Below are 14,127 nucleotides of genomic sequence, written 5' to 3'. Positions count from 1 at the left end.
CATCTTCCATAGGGAACAGTCCTTACAGTACAGTACTGCTAACCAAGATGCGGTCAAGTGACGAAAATAAGCATAAACTTTGCAGTGCAATGGTGGTATGTTTAAATCTGAATACATTTGTTTCTGTCTCTCTGAAATAAGATACATAAACTTTTAGGTTGTGATGGCAGCATTGTTAGCATATTTATCTATTAAGGCTAAAAAGTAAGAGCTAAATATTAAATATACTGTACATATCTGTTTCAGGTTGTGAGGGTAACCTTTTGATTCTTGGGTTGCAATCTGCTAGAAATTGTGCAACCACTGCGTCACAGACGAGATCTGTGCGCTTATTGTTTGAATTTGATGTGTCATCAGCTCTGTGGCTGACTCAGGTGGATTTGTCTACAGGTGACTTTGATTCTGTGGAAGAACTGGGAATGGCTTTCTTATTTTGGCCTAATGGGATCACAAACATACAAATGGACATGATGCACATAGGTCTTGGACCCAGAATGCAAAAAGTATCCTTTCAATCAGTTACATCAAGGCTACCTCAGTTTAGTAATTATTTTTTTCCTTTTTCACACTGATTTTACCTGCGACACACATGAAATTGTTTTTTTGTTTTTTTTTGTATTTAAGCTCTTCTTTCAGGTTGAGCATTTGTTCTTGTTGAAAGAGCTGGACTATTGGAGAGAGACACTTTTCGAAGTGCCTCAACTGCAGACAGAAAAGACTAAAACCTACCTAGATTGTCACATTTGCAGCAGCCTCAGGCTTTTGCTGTGAAGAATTTTGCTTAAGAACACAATACTCTCCTTGTCAAGGGGGAACCTCACTTCCTGCCTTTTTTTTTAGGAGTTCTTTTTATTGTCTGGAATTTGTAATAATTTGGACCTCAGGGGAAATAATGATCATTTATCACACCTTTTTATAAAGAGTCATTACCGAGCTAGTAATTGCATTGTCATAGTTCTGTATAAGGAATAACGTGTTGATTTGCTTTCTAACCAGTCATTTGTTGTGTCACTCTCTTCACAGGTATCACCAGGTTTGATCTCTTGGGAGATTTTGGGCGATTTAATTGGCTGGGGAACTTTTACATTGTCCTTTCATACAACATGCTGTTTGCTGTCGTGACAACACTTTGTCTGGTGAGAAAATTCACCTCAGCAGTACGGGAAGAGCTCCTAAAGGCCTTAGGTAAATTTTTCTATTTATCTATTTGTTATTCATGTATTCCGAGGCTTTTTAGTCCCTTTTGATATACTACGACATACTAGCTCCAGAGTGCACCACATATTCTTTCATTGCAATGTTGCAATGTTTGAATATTTCCTTTGATATGATGGATGTTGTGTAGACTATAAAGCAGTCTTATTTGTAATAAGACTTTGACTACTTAATTTCATCCTAATTTTGAATCCACAAAGGTTCAGTCTGAAACACAGAGAGCAGAAACCTGTGCTGTGGCTTTGGAGGGAGATAGTGTTTATTTCTCTCAGACAGCACGACCTGGAGTGACAAAATGGAAAAAATTGCAGCGAGATCCAATGTGCTGCGGGACTGACATGTGACAGAGGATGGGGCTAGTCTCAAAGGCTTGTGGTGACAGGCCCTGGATGTTTGATACACAGGGTGGGATAGGGTTAGAAAATGTCAGACAGAAGGACTGAGGGGAAAAAAAGCACATCAATACTTCTGTCTAAGTGAAAGTCTGAGGCTTTTTAATGAGATTTCTCTCCCTTATCTCCTCCTGCCCAGGTCTGGATAAATTGCAACTGTCAAACAGCCCCACAGACCCTGAATCTGGGAAGCTCTCGGCCAACGGGCATCAGAAAACTCTGTGAAAGGGACGACAGATCAACACACACAGGCACGCACACGCACACATGCATACACACACACATGCACACACACACACGCACACCCACACCTTAGCATAGCCAAAGGGAGATTTCAACAGTACTGCCTGACTGCTGAAAGGTGAAAGGGATTGAAGGAACTTAATAAACCCAGGCAGTGTCTGACGGATGCTGCAAATGGAGGCTGAGAGCAATTTAGCTTCGTGACATTCCATCCTCTGCATCTCGGATGGAAGCTGGGACAGAGCCAGGGATGCGACTGAGGAGTGAAATAGACTGGCATCACTGCAGTGACCTTGATGTTGACCTCAACTGCGACTGTGACTTTAAACCACCCGTCTCTTGCTTCAGGACACTCTTCCCCCCCAGCATTGCTACTTGGTATTCTTCTACAACCGCCTCAAGCTGCACTAGACAAAAGCAAGAGGGTACAGCAGGTGAAACAATGCACCTTCTGTCTTTTTTTTAAGTCTTACATCTAACTAAAAGGCAGTGGGTTCTTTTTCCATCACACTGCTCTTCCACTGTATTCAGCATAGTAAATAGGCCCCCACAGTTCCGTTAGATTCATTTTCTAATGTCAGAATGTCCATGGTAATCGATGAGCACTTGCAGTTTATGGTCTCTAATCGTTGGTCGCTAATTGCTGTGTGAACTGGTACAGGCATGATAAGGTGAAAATTTGTCATTTTTGATTTAAGCTCAAAATGTGAAAATAACAAAATGTGCTTTGTGAAGTATGAAAGAAGTCACTTATTCACACACATCACAGCCAGTACGTAAAACTGCACAGAATCAATACAGTTCACATTGTATGCATTGGCACTCTCGTTACTGATGGGCCTCAGATTTTAGCACTCGTGCTGTCATTTGTCTTTTTTATTTGGCTTTACTCAAGTGCGCTTTAACTTTATTGATGATGTCATTAGTTTGTACGAAGTAGGGTAAGAACTTTTTTTTTTAGGTGCTCCAGATTTGACTTGAGCTAATCTACAAATGAGAAACTATATGGGAGTTTTATTCACTTCAGTCCCAATGAGCAGGATGCTTTAGTGCATTTGGAGCTGAGCCTGTGGTTGTATTTCCTAAAATTTTATTATGCACATGGTAAGAAAATGTCATCATATTTTTGCTGATCCCCCAAAAAAATATTTTAAATTTACAGGGCACAGAAAGATTCATCAGATTTGTCTTTTTTGCAAATGTTATATTTACATGTACATATTATATTGTGTTTCATACCTCTTTTGCATTATTTGGATGTAAATATTGGGTTCTCAGTGAGCCCACTGAGGGGCTGACTCACTAAGCAATCTGTATTTTGTTGGACATATATTTTTTTTAATAAACATCTAAATCAAAGGCAAACCTGTAACAGTCTTCACATACAGAGTGCATGTGTGAAAAATGTGTGCAGATGGTAGAAAGACTTGGTGACTCAGGCCCCACTTACATGTCGTCGTATTGCTGCATAATCTTCTGAACTGTGATGTTCTTTGTGTCCAGAACCACCTTAAATGCCTTATACGACAAGTATCTCACAGGCTTAATGTTAAGGTTGTTTCTTGTTCTGTGTAGTCTGTCTATGTGCATGTACATAAGTGTACATGCACATTGTTTGTCTCTTGACAGTTCCACTGTGATCCACTGTACACCACTGAGTTTCTAGTCTAAAGCCAGCTACATATAACGTGCATTTTTTTTTGCCATGAATGTTGTCACAGACTCATTCATTACCCATAAAACTGGAGCACTTGCTAGGATTGAGTTGAGTGGTCAAATGATGTTGTTTTTACGGTGTTATAGATGTCATGTGTTTTTATGGTGACTAATATGACACGATGATGACAAAAGAAAAGGAAATAAGAAAATTTTGATTTATATATGCATTTAAAACTTTTGTTTCTCAGGACAGGGAATGTTTTACATCAAAGCTGTCTGCCATTGGTTGTTGCTATATTACAAAGACTGGATCGAAGGACAAATTCTCAATCAAACAACTGATAGTAAAGTCAACTTCCCAAGTGAGCTAATTGGACCTGAGAAGGGTGGGCTGTACATGTAACGGTTCTTACCATCCCAAACCTAAAGCAGGACCTGGTTTCTAATTTGAAAGATATCATTGCAAGAGTCCAGGTTACCCAAATTCTTTACTAACAGAAACGTTTGGTAGTTTTCTAGTATGTTGTATGCTATTTCATGCTCATACTGCTATCTTCAGCTATTTTATTGATGTTAGGAGCATGCTGATCATTAGATACTGTGAAAAATCGAGATGGCACAAAGTGATATGGTAAAGCAAAAGGGATATATATAAATAAAAGGATTGTATTACATGATCTGGCTGAACTACAATCACCAAAATGGCTCAATGGATTTTATACATCTCCATCACAGTTGTGCTTCCATCCACTCAGCTGCAGGCTGTGGTAACACTGGACTCTGGCAGGGAAGCATCACACCCCTAATAACACATCACAATCATACTCCTCACAGTAGCTTCTGAGGTGAGAGCTGATGGGTCCGTTTTCTATTCAAGTAAGCTTTTCTGGTTGCCTTTATGGTACATCTGTGTTGTGTGGGGGGTTCAAAAGTTGAGAGTTGGCCTGTAGTGTAAGTGAAGCAGCTTTTATTTCTGTCTGTCTGTCAGTTGGTCTCTGCATGTAATTTTTGGTACATGTCTTGTGAATGTATTTTTTTACAATTTCTCAGTTTGCTAAATTTATGTTGTTATTTTTGATGTTTATGTGTTTGCAAATAAAAGTAGAAAATGCTTCAACATCTTTTCATTTATCATTGTAGAATATACTGTAGGTCGTGGTGAAAAATGTCTTGAATTAATATTTGAATTTTTTTGGAAATACACTTGGTCACTTCATAGCTGAGAGTTAGATCAAAAAAACAATACCATTCCCTTGTTTTTGCACTAGCTATGGAGCTAAAATGCCAGGACCTGATTAGCTTAGCATTATGACTGGGAGCAGAGGGAACAACTAGCCTGGCACTGTCAAATGTAAAATAAACGAATAAACAAACCTATCAGCAGCCCTAAAGCTAACAAAAAATGTAAAATGCTGTAACTATTATTTAGCAAATGACTTTGACAAGTAACTCTCCTGAGTCTATACTGGTTGCCTCTTTCTCTCATGGTGGCAAGAGGACTATAGAAAGTCACTGCACCCAGTTGCTGAGTTACAGATAATAGTTACACAACTACCAGTAAAGCCACACATTTTTCGCTTTTAGATTTCTTTTTATGTACAGCTTAAATAAAGAGTTGCTTTTTGTTTTTACTTGCAAAGAGCTAGGCTAGGTGTCTTCCCCTGCTTCCCATCTTTATGCTAATATAAGCTAATTGCCTCCCAGCTCCAGCTTCGTTTAACATATAGTCAGGAGAGTGGTAAATACCTTCCCATCTGACTGCAAGAAAGTGAATTATTATTTCCCCCCCAAATACCAAACTTCCTGTGATCAAGATGTAATCATTTTGCTTAGTCCAAGTACAGGATACTTGGGCTTACAAATCTTACAAAATGAAATCATCCAAAATGTCATCTTTTTGTACCTGTTTAGATAAGTTTTTTTGTGGTAAACAGACCTGCACAGGGGGACATGAAGGTCTGCTGTCTGCAAACAGAGCTGGTGGAATAGGTGAGAACACGACAGGAGCCAGGTTCGTCTGCGTTGTTGATGGTTGGATCTACTGGATCTGGCTTCTGTTGGAAGGTTCAGGCTGCACAGTGCAGTCAGGCAGATGGGGCAGTCCCAGACACCTCTGGATAACCTGTCAGAGTTTGAAACAAACAATATAAGTTCTTCAACTACCTTAAGGATATTAACAACTCCCATTACAGAAGTCTATATAGGAGGATGCATAGGTATCATAATAAGGAATAATAAGTGCTAATAACTGCTCAAGTAAAGGCCATTTAATTTGAAAGGACTCAAGCAAATATGTTGGCAACTACCTGACAAGTTTCATCCAACAGGAGGTGATAACATGTTTACCAGTGATCCTTACATAAACAAAGCAACACATGCACAGCTTCACCAGTGATTAACCAAAGACATCTTCCTGTATTTAGGGGCCAACATGCCAAAAACGTCATAGTATAGTAAGGCACAAAAACGTCATACTATAGTAAGGCATAAAAAAGTCAAAGTATAGTGAGCCATAAAAACTTTTACATTTCTTTTTTTGTATAGCTCAAACAAAGTTGCTTGTAGTCTGATTTTTTTCTTTTTACTTGGAGAGAGCCAGGTTAGTCCTTTTCCCCTGCCTCCCATCTTTCTGCTAAGATAAGCTAATTGCCTCCCAGCTCCAGCTTCATTTAACATGTAGTCAGGAGACATCTTACTCTCTGCAAGAAAGTAAGTAAGTATTTTCCCCCAAATACCAAACTTCCTTTGATCAAAATGTGATAATTTGGCTTACTCCGAATACAGGGTACTTGGACCTACAAATCTTACAAGATGAAATCACCCAAGATGTCGTCTTTTTGTACCTGTTTTAGATAAGTTTTTTGTGGTAGACAGATCTGCACAGGGGACAGGAAGGTCGGCTGTCTGCAGTAAAGGCCTCGAAGGCCTCTAAACAGAGCTGGTGGAAGAGGTGAGAACACGACAGGAGCACAGTTCGTCTGCGTTGTTGATGGTTGGATGCATTGGATTCTGTTGGAAGGTTCAGGCTGCACAGTGCAGTCAGGCAGATGGGGCAGTCCCAGACACCTCTCTGGATAACCTGTCAGAGTTTGAAACAAACAATTAAAGTTCTTCAACTACCTTAAGGATATTAACAACTCCCATTACAGAAGTCTATATAGGAGGATGTGTAGGTATCATAATAAGGAATAGTAAGTGCTAATAACTGCTCATGGATATTTACAACTCCCGTGACAGAGTTCTATATAGGAAGATGCACAGGTATCATAATAAGGAATAATAAGGAATTTCTTGCATAAATATAACTAGCAGGTAACAACAGTGACGTTTTTCCTCCCACTGTTCTAGTAAAGGCCTTCAAATTTGAAAGGACTCTGAAGCAAATCTGTTGGCAACTACCTGACAAGTTTGATCCAACACGAAGTGATAACATGTTTACCAGTGATCCTTACAAAAACAAAGCAACACATGCACAGCTTCACCAGTGATTAACCAAAGACATCTTCCTGTATTTAGGGGCCAACATGCCCTGTTGTTAAATGTTTCATATCGAGCTGCACTCTGCTTTATAGAGTTTGCACCCGTGAAAAAGGTGCAAGGTATGTGTTGAAAGCACATTCACTGTTTGATACTCCATGTCAAGGCTGAGCCACTCCTGCCTTGTGCTCAACCTTTTCACACCAGATAAAGAAAAAAAAAAAAAAAAAAAAAAAAAGACATCTTCTTTGCACACACCCCACCCCCTCAATGGAAAATGGTACTGGCTGCTATGAAAGCCAACAATGGAGCCTTATGGAACAGCAAATCTTAATGTCTTTTCAGTTCCTCCACAGCAGTCCAGGCGATGAAAAGCCTGCCGTGCATTATCAGACTGGCTCGTGTTTTTTGTAAACACAGAGGATTATTCGCCTTCCCACTGCCATTCATTTGGTAAAGTGAATGATCACCTCAGGAGAGATGTGTACTTTCTATATAGCAGCTGTGATGCAGGCGTTAACATGTCAAGGAAAGGCAAGGCTGGGTGAAGAAGAATCAGACTAGGATTAGATATTTTCACAGGGCCATGTTCAATGATACAAATGGCTTCTGATTCAGCAGAGTGTCTTGTTCCTGACCTGGCTATGTATTCGGTCCCAGTCGTTCTCCTGTGGTTCAGAGACGCTCTTTCTCTCCAGCTGCTGGAACACTCGTCTGCTTGATGACAGGGAGCGGTCGATATCACTCAGAAAAGCCTCCGTGTCAGTGTGACAGTATCGGACAAAGCTGTCATTCAACTCCTGCAACTAATTAGAAAAACCATTTTATTGGCACAAAGGAGGCATGTTTCATTCAGATACACAATAGAGTTGTGTTTTCGGCGAAGGCTAATTGTGTGTGTATTGTAATGGCTGAGGCACGCTGACAGGGTGCAGTTGTTAAACAGCCAGATCAATACAGTCACGTCTCCCACTAACATAGAGAATTAATGGAAACCAGTAAAAAAAAGGAAGACAGTGCTGGGAAACATGGAAGCACACATATCTCTGACACTTTTTCTGTTTCATACACACTCACATAAACATGTCCTCTCTTCTGTCTTGTACACAGTGTTTGAGTTGGAAACTAATGAATTAGCTACTAATCACTCCAAATAAAGTGTTATGGAGTTACCAATTTCTCTCCTATGAAATAACTTCTAATTAGAGTCTATATAATTTTACTGCCATTTCTCTGGACCAATGTAGCCAGCAGCCAGGCTCCTACACATTAGCATTCTAGCCACCTCTTGGGTATTTACATTACAGGGATATTCAAAATTTACTACTTTTAAAGCAATAATTGTCGGTGTGAAAAAGCACTTAGATAATTAAACAGTTAACAAAATAAATAAAATTTGAGAAATCCAAATGCTATAAACATTTTAAGGACTTTATTTCTGGTGTATGGTAAAATTTTATTATTTTAATTTACATTTTTTATCTCCGTCCTCCAACATACCCAGTCCACTGTTCCATTCTCACATTGACCATTTTTTAAAGACTCCTTTGAGTGTCTGTCATCTCATAATTCATCTGTCTTCTCCCATTTATAACAGCTGTTGCTAAGCAACAATTAATGTCTGCATATGCATATTACTGTTTATATCAAAAACATATTCAATAGTCAATGAAGGGGCTATTTATATACTGTAAGTTTCAAAGGCACTATGCAATTGACCAATCAACATAAATTTCTACATGTAAAGTAAGCAACAACAACAACAATCAAATTATAACAACAAAACCATCTCCATGACAAATGAGTAAACTCTAGCCACTGATGAAGGCCATTAGATGCAGCTGAAAGTTCCACAAAAACAAACCAAGTAAGCGGGCTTTGTGATAAAAATGTTTTTGTTAAGCATTTTCATTAGTTCAATAAGTGAATGTTACAGAAAACTGTACATTAATGTAGGGCTGCAACGGATTGATTAAACCACTGATTATTTTCTGAATTAATAATTTTGTCTATAAAATGTCAAATCAGTGAAAAACTGTCATTTTTGCTTGAAAAATGACAAAACAGTTTAAATGATTATTGATTATTATAATTGCAACTCTTCATTAATGTGATAAACTACATCTGAGAAAGGTAATGTAACAAATTACTTAAAGGTTCCTCTGCACCGCACAAATGTACTTGTTTTCTGTTTGTGACACACTAACACACACATACGCGCGCACACATGCAACCCCCACACACACGCACACACACACACACACACACACACACACACACACACACACACACACACACACACACACACACACACACACACACACACACACACACACACACACACACCATCCCTTAGCCTGCCACGGTGACATGAGAATTGCTTTACAGCTAGGCTTTTATCACTAATTAAACAACTGTTAACCATTCGGATGGAGGCTTTTATGAGCCTGGCTGACTTTTCGACAGTCAAGGCAAACAGTACAGCCTCTGGTGAACTTTGCCTTGCTCCACAGTAGATGGGGACAGGAGAGGACACAGAAGGGGAAGAGGAGGAGGAGTGCAGAGGCGTTATCTCACAGCAATCCATCTAGATGTCGGTAGTGTCCCCCTTAATGTGTTGACTCAGGGTCGGACCTCCGAAGCAAGTAAAAATTGAAAGCTGGGATTCGGTATCAGCTGATAAGAGTTCTGAAACTGGCCTGATACATAGAAGTTTTTTTTTTCCACAGGGAACACCTGGGGCTACATGGTACAAAGATGCTTTATTGCCTCTTGCTATCACAAGGAAAGCTGAGAGAATAGGTTTCTCCGTCTCACACAGGTTCCAGCCCAGCACTAACACGCCTGTTTGCATTACAGTCAGCTAAGCAAATAAGTCTTTCCCTAGAAAATCAAGTCAATCAGACCTTTCAGCGCTGTGTTGCTCAGCTCGCAGCTCTTGAAGATCATCCTCAGTGTGACAAAAGATATGAGACAATCTCATGACCACCCACGACCACTGAATCACACAACTTGAATGTAAAGTGGCTGACAGCATCTGTGACTCCATCCTGAGCATGTGGACCTGGACATGGCCTAATGTGTTAGAACAGACTTAATTGGCTCAGTAAATGCTATGTCTTTGTTTATGTGACATGTTAAGGCATGGTTTATAGGCAAGATGATGGAGACTGACAGGGGGATGGGTAGGACACTCCGACCCTTGCAACACATTATATGTGTGGCCCTCATGCATTTGTCACTTTTGCTTAATCAGCCTCTTTGAAGCACAGGAGCACTCTGCATGATTACAACACTCCACACACAAATAAATACGCCTGCTCTTGAGGACACTGGACATACATGTGTTGGAGCTATGATTATTTCAAAGTAGGATCATTGGATGAATTTGTAAAAAGCATCCTTGAAAAACTGATATCTGATTAAGAGAAATGATCAGTGTCATCTTTGGTCATCCAAGACCTCAGCTGGGGGAGGTTCACTAGGTGGCAATGTTCCCTTTTCCTGAGAGCCACCATGAAGGCAACACAAGCCTCAGAGTCAAACGACCCCATCCACTGGCTGTTCTTGAGACCATCGGTCAGCCACTTTTAAATATTCCCTCTATTGAGTCCAGTGGTTGCATGATTTATAGCTTTGAAATGGGACAAGAGAACAAAGCCTGAAATGACAACCTGCATCAGGTATCCAAACACCCTGGCCAACTTCACCCCTTCACCCTTTCCCATCTAACCCAGTAACAGCGCTACACACACACTGATCGATGAAGGAATACCAGACCCAAACATGCACAGGAGACATCGTGCTTTTGTGTTGACCCTCGAATTCCCAGACTGTTTGACCAAAACACAAAACTCTCTCCACATTAGTGAACAAACAGTGTATGATTCACAAAGCATCAAAGGAGCTCGAGAGGGTGAGAGCAGGTGAAGGTGTGTGTTTGTGTGTGTGTGGAGGTTAGAAGTGGGGTCAGTGAGTCCCTGAGACCCATGTCTCAACCTTCAAGATGTGATGTTCATCACAGCCTTTACTCAACCAACTAAATGGTCAAAGAATGTCAGGATGAAAAGTACGAAGAAAATGAGACGTGAGGAGACAGACACAAGGCAATGTGTGTTCAGTGTGGCAAAAGAAGCTTGAATAATCTATAAGATCCTGATGCGACCACTTCAGAGCTGAAGTACAAACTAACCTTGGCTTCGAAGAATTTGCGTTTCAGCCGTTTGTCTTTTGGGCAGATTGTTTTCCTCATATGTCTGTACCACTTTCGAGCAACATAGCCTCGCCAGTATGCTTGAATTCTATATGCACAAAATACAGTCACAACAAACAAAGAACCAACAATTAGATAATCTTGCAACCAACCTCAAAAAAAGACATTGTAATTGAGAATGATTTTCCTTCAGCACTTGTTGAAGATACTGCAGTTTTATGGTAATTACTTGATGAGATAGTTTGATGTACAATTCGTAGTTTGAGTTACTGTGAATGGTACTTTTATTCAAACATACTAAAACTCATTTTTAATGTTATATTTTGTATCTCTGGTTTAGTGCATTTACTTGGTAGCACACTGGTGTCTGAAGAGGCAAGCTGCATCGTGTATCACCCGTGTTTCATACTGCTCCCTCCTGCACATAGGGCAGCATTTTCTCCCAGAAAACCTCTCAAAGGCCCGCAGACATGCTCTGTGGAAAACGTGCGAGCAAGACAGCAACACCTGAAAAGGGACATGGATATAAGTTAATAATTTTATATGAATATGCTAAATAGAATCACTTCTGCTGTAAATCAAGAAGCACCATCTAAATACTCATGAGAGTTTAAATTTCATAGGTTGAGGATGTGTATTGGTTTTCAGGTTTTCTTTAAGCACTTGAGAGACGGTCCCATACAGTATACTATATATGGTCTGTGCTCATGCGGTGTGTGTATGTGAGCTTTAAGCCATGCTAAATCTGTGTGTATTCAAGCACATATGTGAATGTGTGTATCTGCCTTTAAGTGTTATTTGCCAAGAGGATAGAGGGAGTCAGCATGACCCCCAGTGGGCCGACTGGGACCTGGACTATAGTCTCCTTCTACCTGTGAGAGGGGCTCTTTTATCGTCTGAAAGGAGACAGCCACAGCTATAGGGCTTTGCACACAAACCAGTTTACTCAGATCTCTAGAGGGCAGAGGGGAGGCATATTGATTTCCTATTGTTTTTGGCCTGACCAACACACTCCATCACCAGTGAAAGGGCCCCCTGCAGTGTACTATTTCCAAGAGCTCCACAAGCCATTAGACCAGAGAGAAATTTCATTTCTCACAACATTTTAAGGGTACAAGGTGCAGTTTAAGGTCAGACATACAATAAAGAAATGCGATAAAAAATTTAATAGAAAGCAGAGAAACTTTATATTTAAATCCTACTACAGACAATTTGCTGTTAGTATTAAATAAGCTGGATAGAGTAACAAAGATTCCAGTTAACACAACTGGTTCAGAGCAACTGCTGTTGTAAGCATTTTTCATTGTCATATTAATGCTTGAATGCAACACAAGTCTGTAGCACAGTGGCATTGTTACAATATCAAGTCTTCCAGGAAAATGCCAAATCAACAAAGATTCCCTCTTGTCACTTTCCCTTGTTAGCAGGCTCTAATTAACTTTTTTTTTCCCTGAGTCAAACTAATATTTACACGTGCATCTATGGCAACTGTGCTTTGTGAGGCCGCCTATTCTAGTCCCACATTCTTGAGGAGATTGGCATCTTAAAAGGGGATCGGAAAGGTGTAAAAGACTGAATGACCCTCACAGTTACACACTGATTGCTACATCATCACGTCACACTTGAGTTCCAAGGCAGTATGGGTAAATTTGTACAGTTGTCTACACAGATTAGAACATACAGGAACTGCAGGCGGGGGGCTTTGTGTGTATGTTTGTGTGCTCATGTGTGTATGCGGAAACACAGGTTTCCCTGAGGACAGACACAGAACATTGAAAACAAGTAAAAAAAAAAAAAAAAGAAGAAAGAAAGAGATCTCACAGAGAATTAACAGTAGCTACTGTGTTGGGGGAATACCTGAGGTTGAAGGCGAAACTCCTCCCTGCATATTGCACAGGGCTGAGCTGAATCCCCCTGTTGAATAGACCTCGCTTTGACCTGCGTCCATTCAGCCTCTGTCAGTCTCTCTGCTGGCGAAGCCACCAAACCCATCTTTTGAGCTAAAACATAGAATAAATATGGTGGCAAGACTTTCATGACTGAAAGATTTTAACTGCAAGACATTTCCAAAGGTTCTACCTAATGTTAATGGTGGTGGAGCAGGATCAAGTACATATTCTGTCTTGTCTTGCCCATCATGTCTTTGCAAACCCTTCTCCTCCACTCCTCCTCTTGCTTGAAGATTTTTGGGTGCTTTTCTTTTGCAGCTCAGCAAAGGGTCAGAGAATGAGAAATTTGGATGCAACAGGCTCCGTGTGATGTGGTCTTGAAAGGCAACGGATGTAATCACCAACTTGTTGTTTGCTTTAGACTTCAAGCTCTGTAAAAGATGTGCATCACTGCAGTTATATAAAATGATGCATGAGGCTTTGCTCAATTAATAACTTGGGCAAAGTACCAAAATGTAGAAATCGTATTTTTCTCAGACCAAGGTGGGTAAAAAGCAAGAAATACAACCTCATATATTCTGAAACATACTGTCTAGACCAAATAATTTCAAAATGCAGGAATAAATTACTGCATGGCCGAATGGAAATGCTAATATTGGTTTAGATAATTCACTAATGCAGGCGTAAGTGTTTCACAGAAATTACTTTTTAAATCCGACAGAACTCGGCCATAATCTTCCTTTAGTTTCCCTACAAAAAGGGAAGGCTACCTTAATTTTACAGATAGATAAAACAATATTTTTGGTTACTGGTTTTTCTGTAAACGGAAGCGCGTGGAGCTGAGTTCACGCAGGTGTTCGCTATCTCATTAAGCTAGCAGGTGAAGAACAGACAACGGGGAAATTCAACTTCATTTTACGACACAAGCCGGGCAGAGCTTAAAGACTAAAAGAAGATAGAGATAAGAAGAAACCCTTGTGATATATCTGCCACAGTTTTTTTTATATTAGCACATTTTCATCAATGAACAAGATAAAGT

The 14,127-nt window shown here is 40.1% G+C and overlaps 2 protein-coding genes across 3 annotated transcripts in view; one reads left to right on the top strand and one right to left on the bottom strand.

Annotated features, from left to right (window-relative positions):
- lmbr1 (limb development membrane protein 1) overlaps window positions 1–4,595 on the top strand; it is a 34,246-nt gene extending 29,651 nt beyond the window's left edge. For both annotated transcript variants that reach the window (XM_022767179.1, XM_022767181.1), the window contains 2 exons: window positions 1,024–1,185; window positions 1,747–4,595. In XM_022767179.1, the coding sequence (XP_022622900.1) occupies window positions 1,024–1,185; window positions 1,747–1,832 (248 nt within the window). In that variant the 3' untranslated portion in view covers window positions 1,833–4,595. The remainder of the gene's footprint in view (window positions 1–1,023; window positions 1,186–1,746) is intronic.
- Window positions 4,596–5,568: 973 nt separating this feature from the next.
- Window positions 5,569–14,127, bottom strand: part of rnf32 (ring finger protein 32) — a 60,448-nt gene continuing 51,889 nt past the window's right edge. Inside the window, exons 3-9 of the mRNA XM_022767044.1 lie at window positions 13,279–13,538; window positions 13,057–13,199; window positions 11,549–11,706; window positions 11,179–11,287; window positions 7,625–7,792; window positions 6,353–6,588; window positions 5,569–5,631 (exon numbers count right to left, since the gene is read on the bottom strand). Coding sequence (XP_022622765.1) covers window positions 6,358–6,588; window positions 7,625–7,792; window positions 11,179–11,287; window positions 11,549–11,706; window positions 13,057–13,199; window positions 13,279–13,538 — 1,069 coding nt within the window. The 3' untranslated portion in view covers window positions 5,569–5,631; window positions 6,353–6,357. The remainder of the gene's footprint in view (window positions 5,632–6,352; window positions 6,589–7,624; window positions 7,793–11,178; window positions 11,288–11,548; window positions 11,707–13,056; window positions 13,200–13,278; window positions 13,539–14,127) is intronic.

This window comes from Seriola dumerili, unplaced genomic scaffold, assembly GCF_002260705.1.
Source record: "Seriola dumerili isolate Sdu_G_001 unplaced genomic scaffold, Sdu_1.0 BDQW01001124.1, whole genome shotgun sequence".
In the NCBI taxonomy this organism is placed as follows: Eukaryota; Metazoa; Chordata; class Actinopteri; order Carangiformes; family Carangidae; genus Seriola; species Seriola dumerili.
Note: the sequence above shows the minus strand (reverse complement) of the source record. Positions and strands in the feature narration are given on the sequence as shown.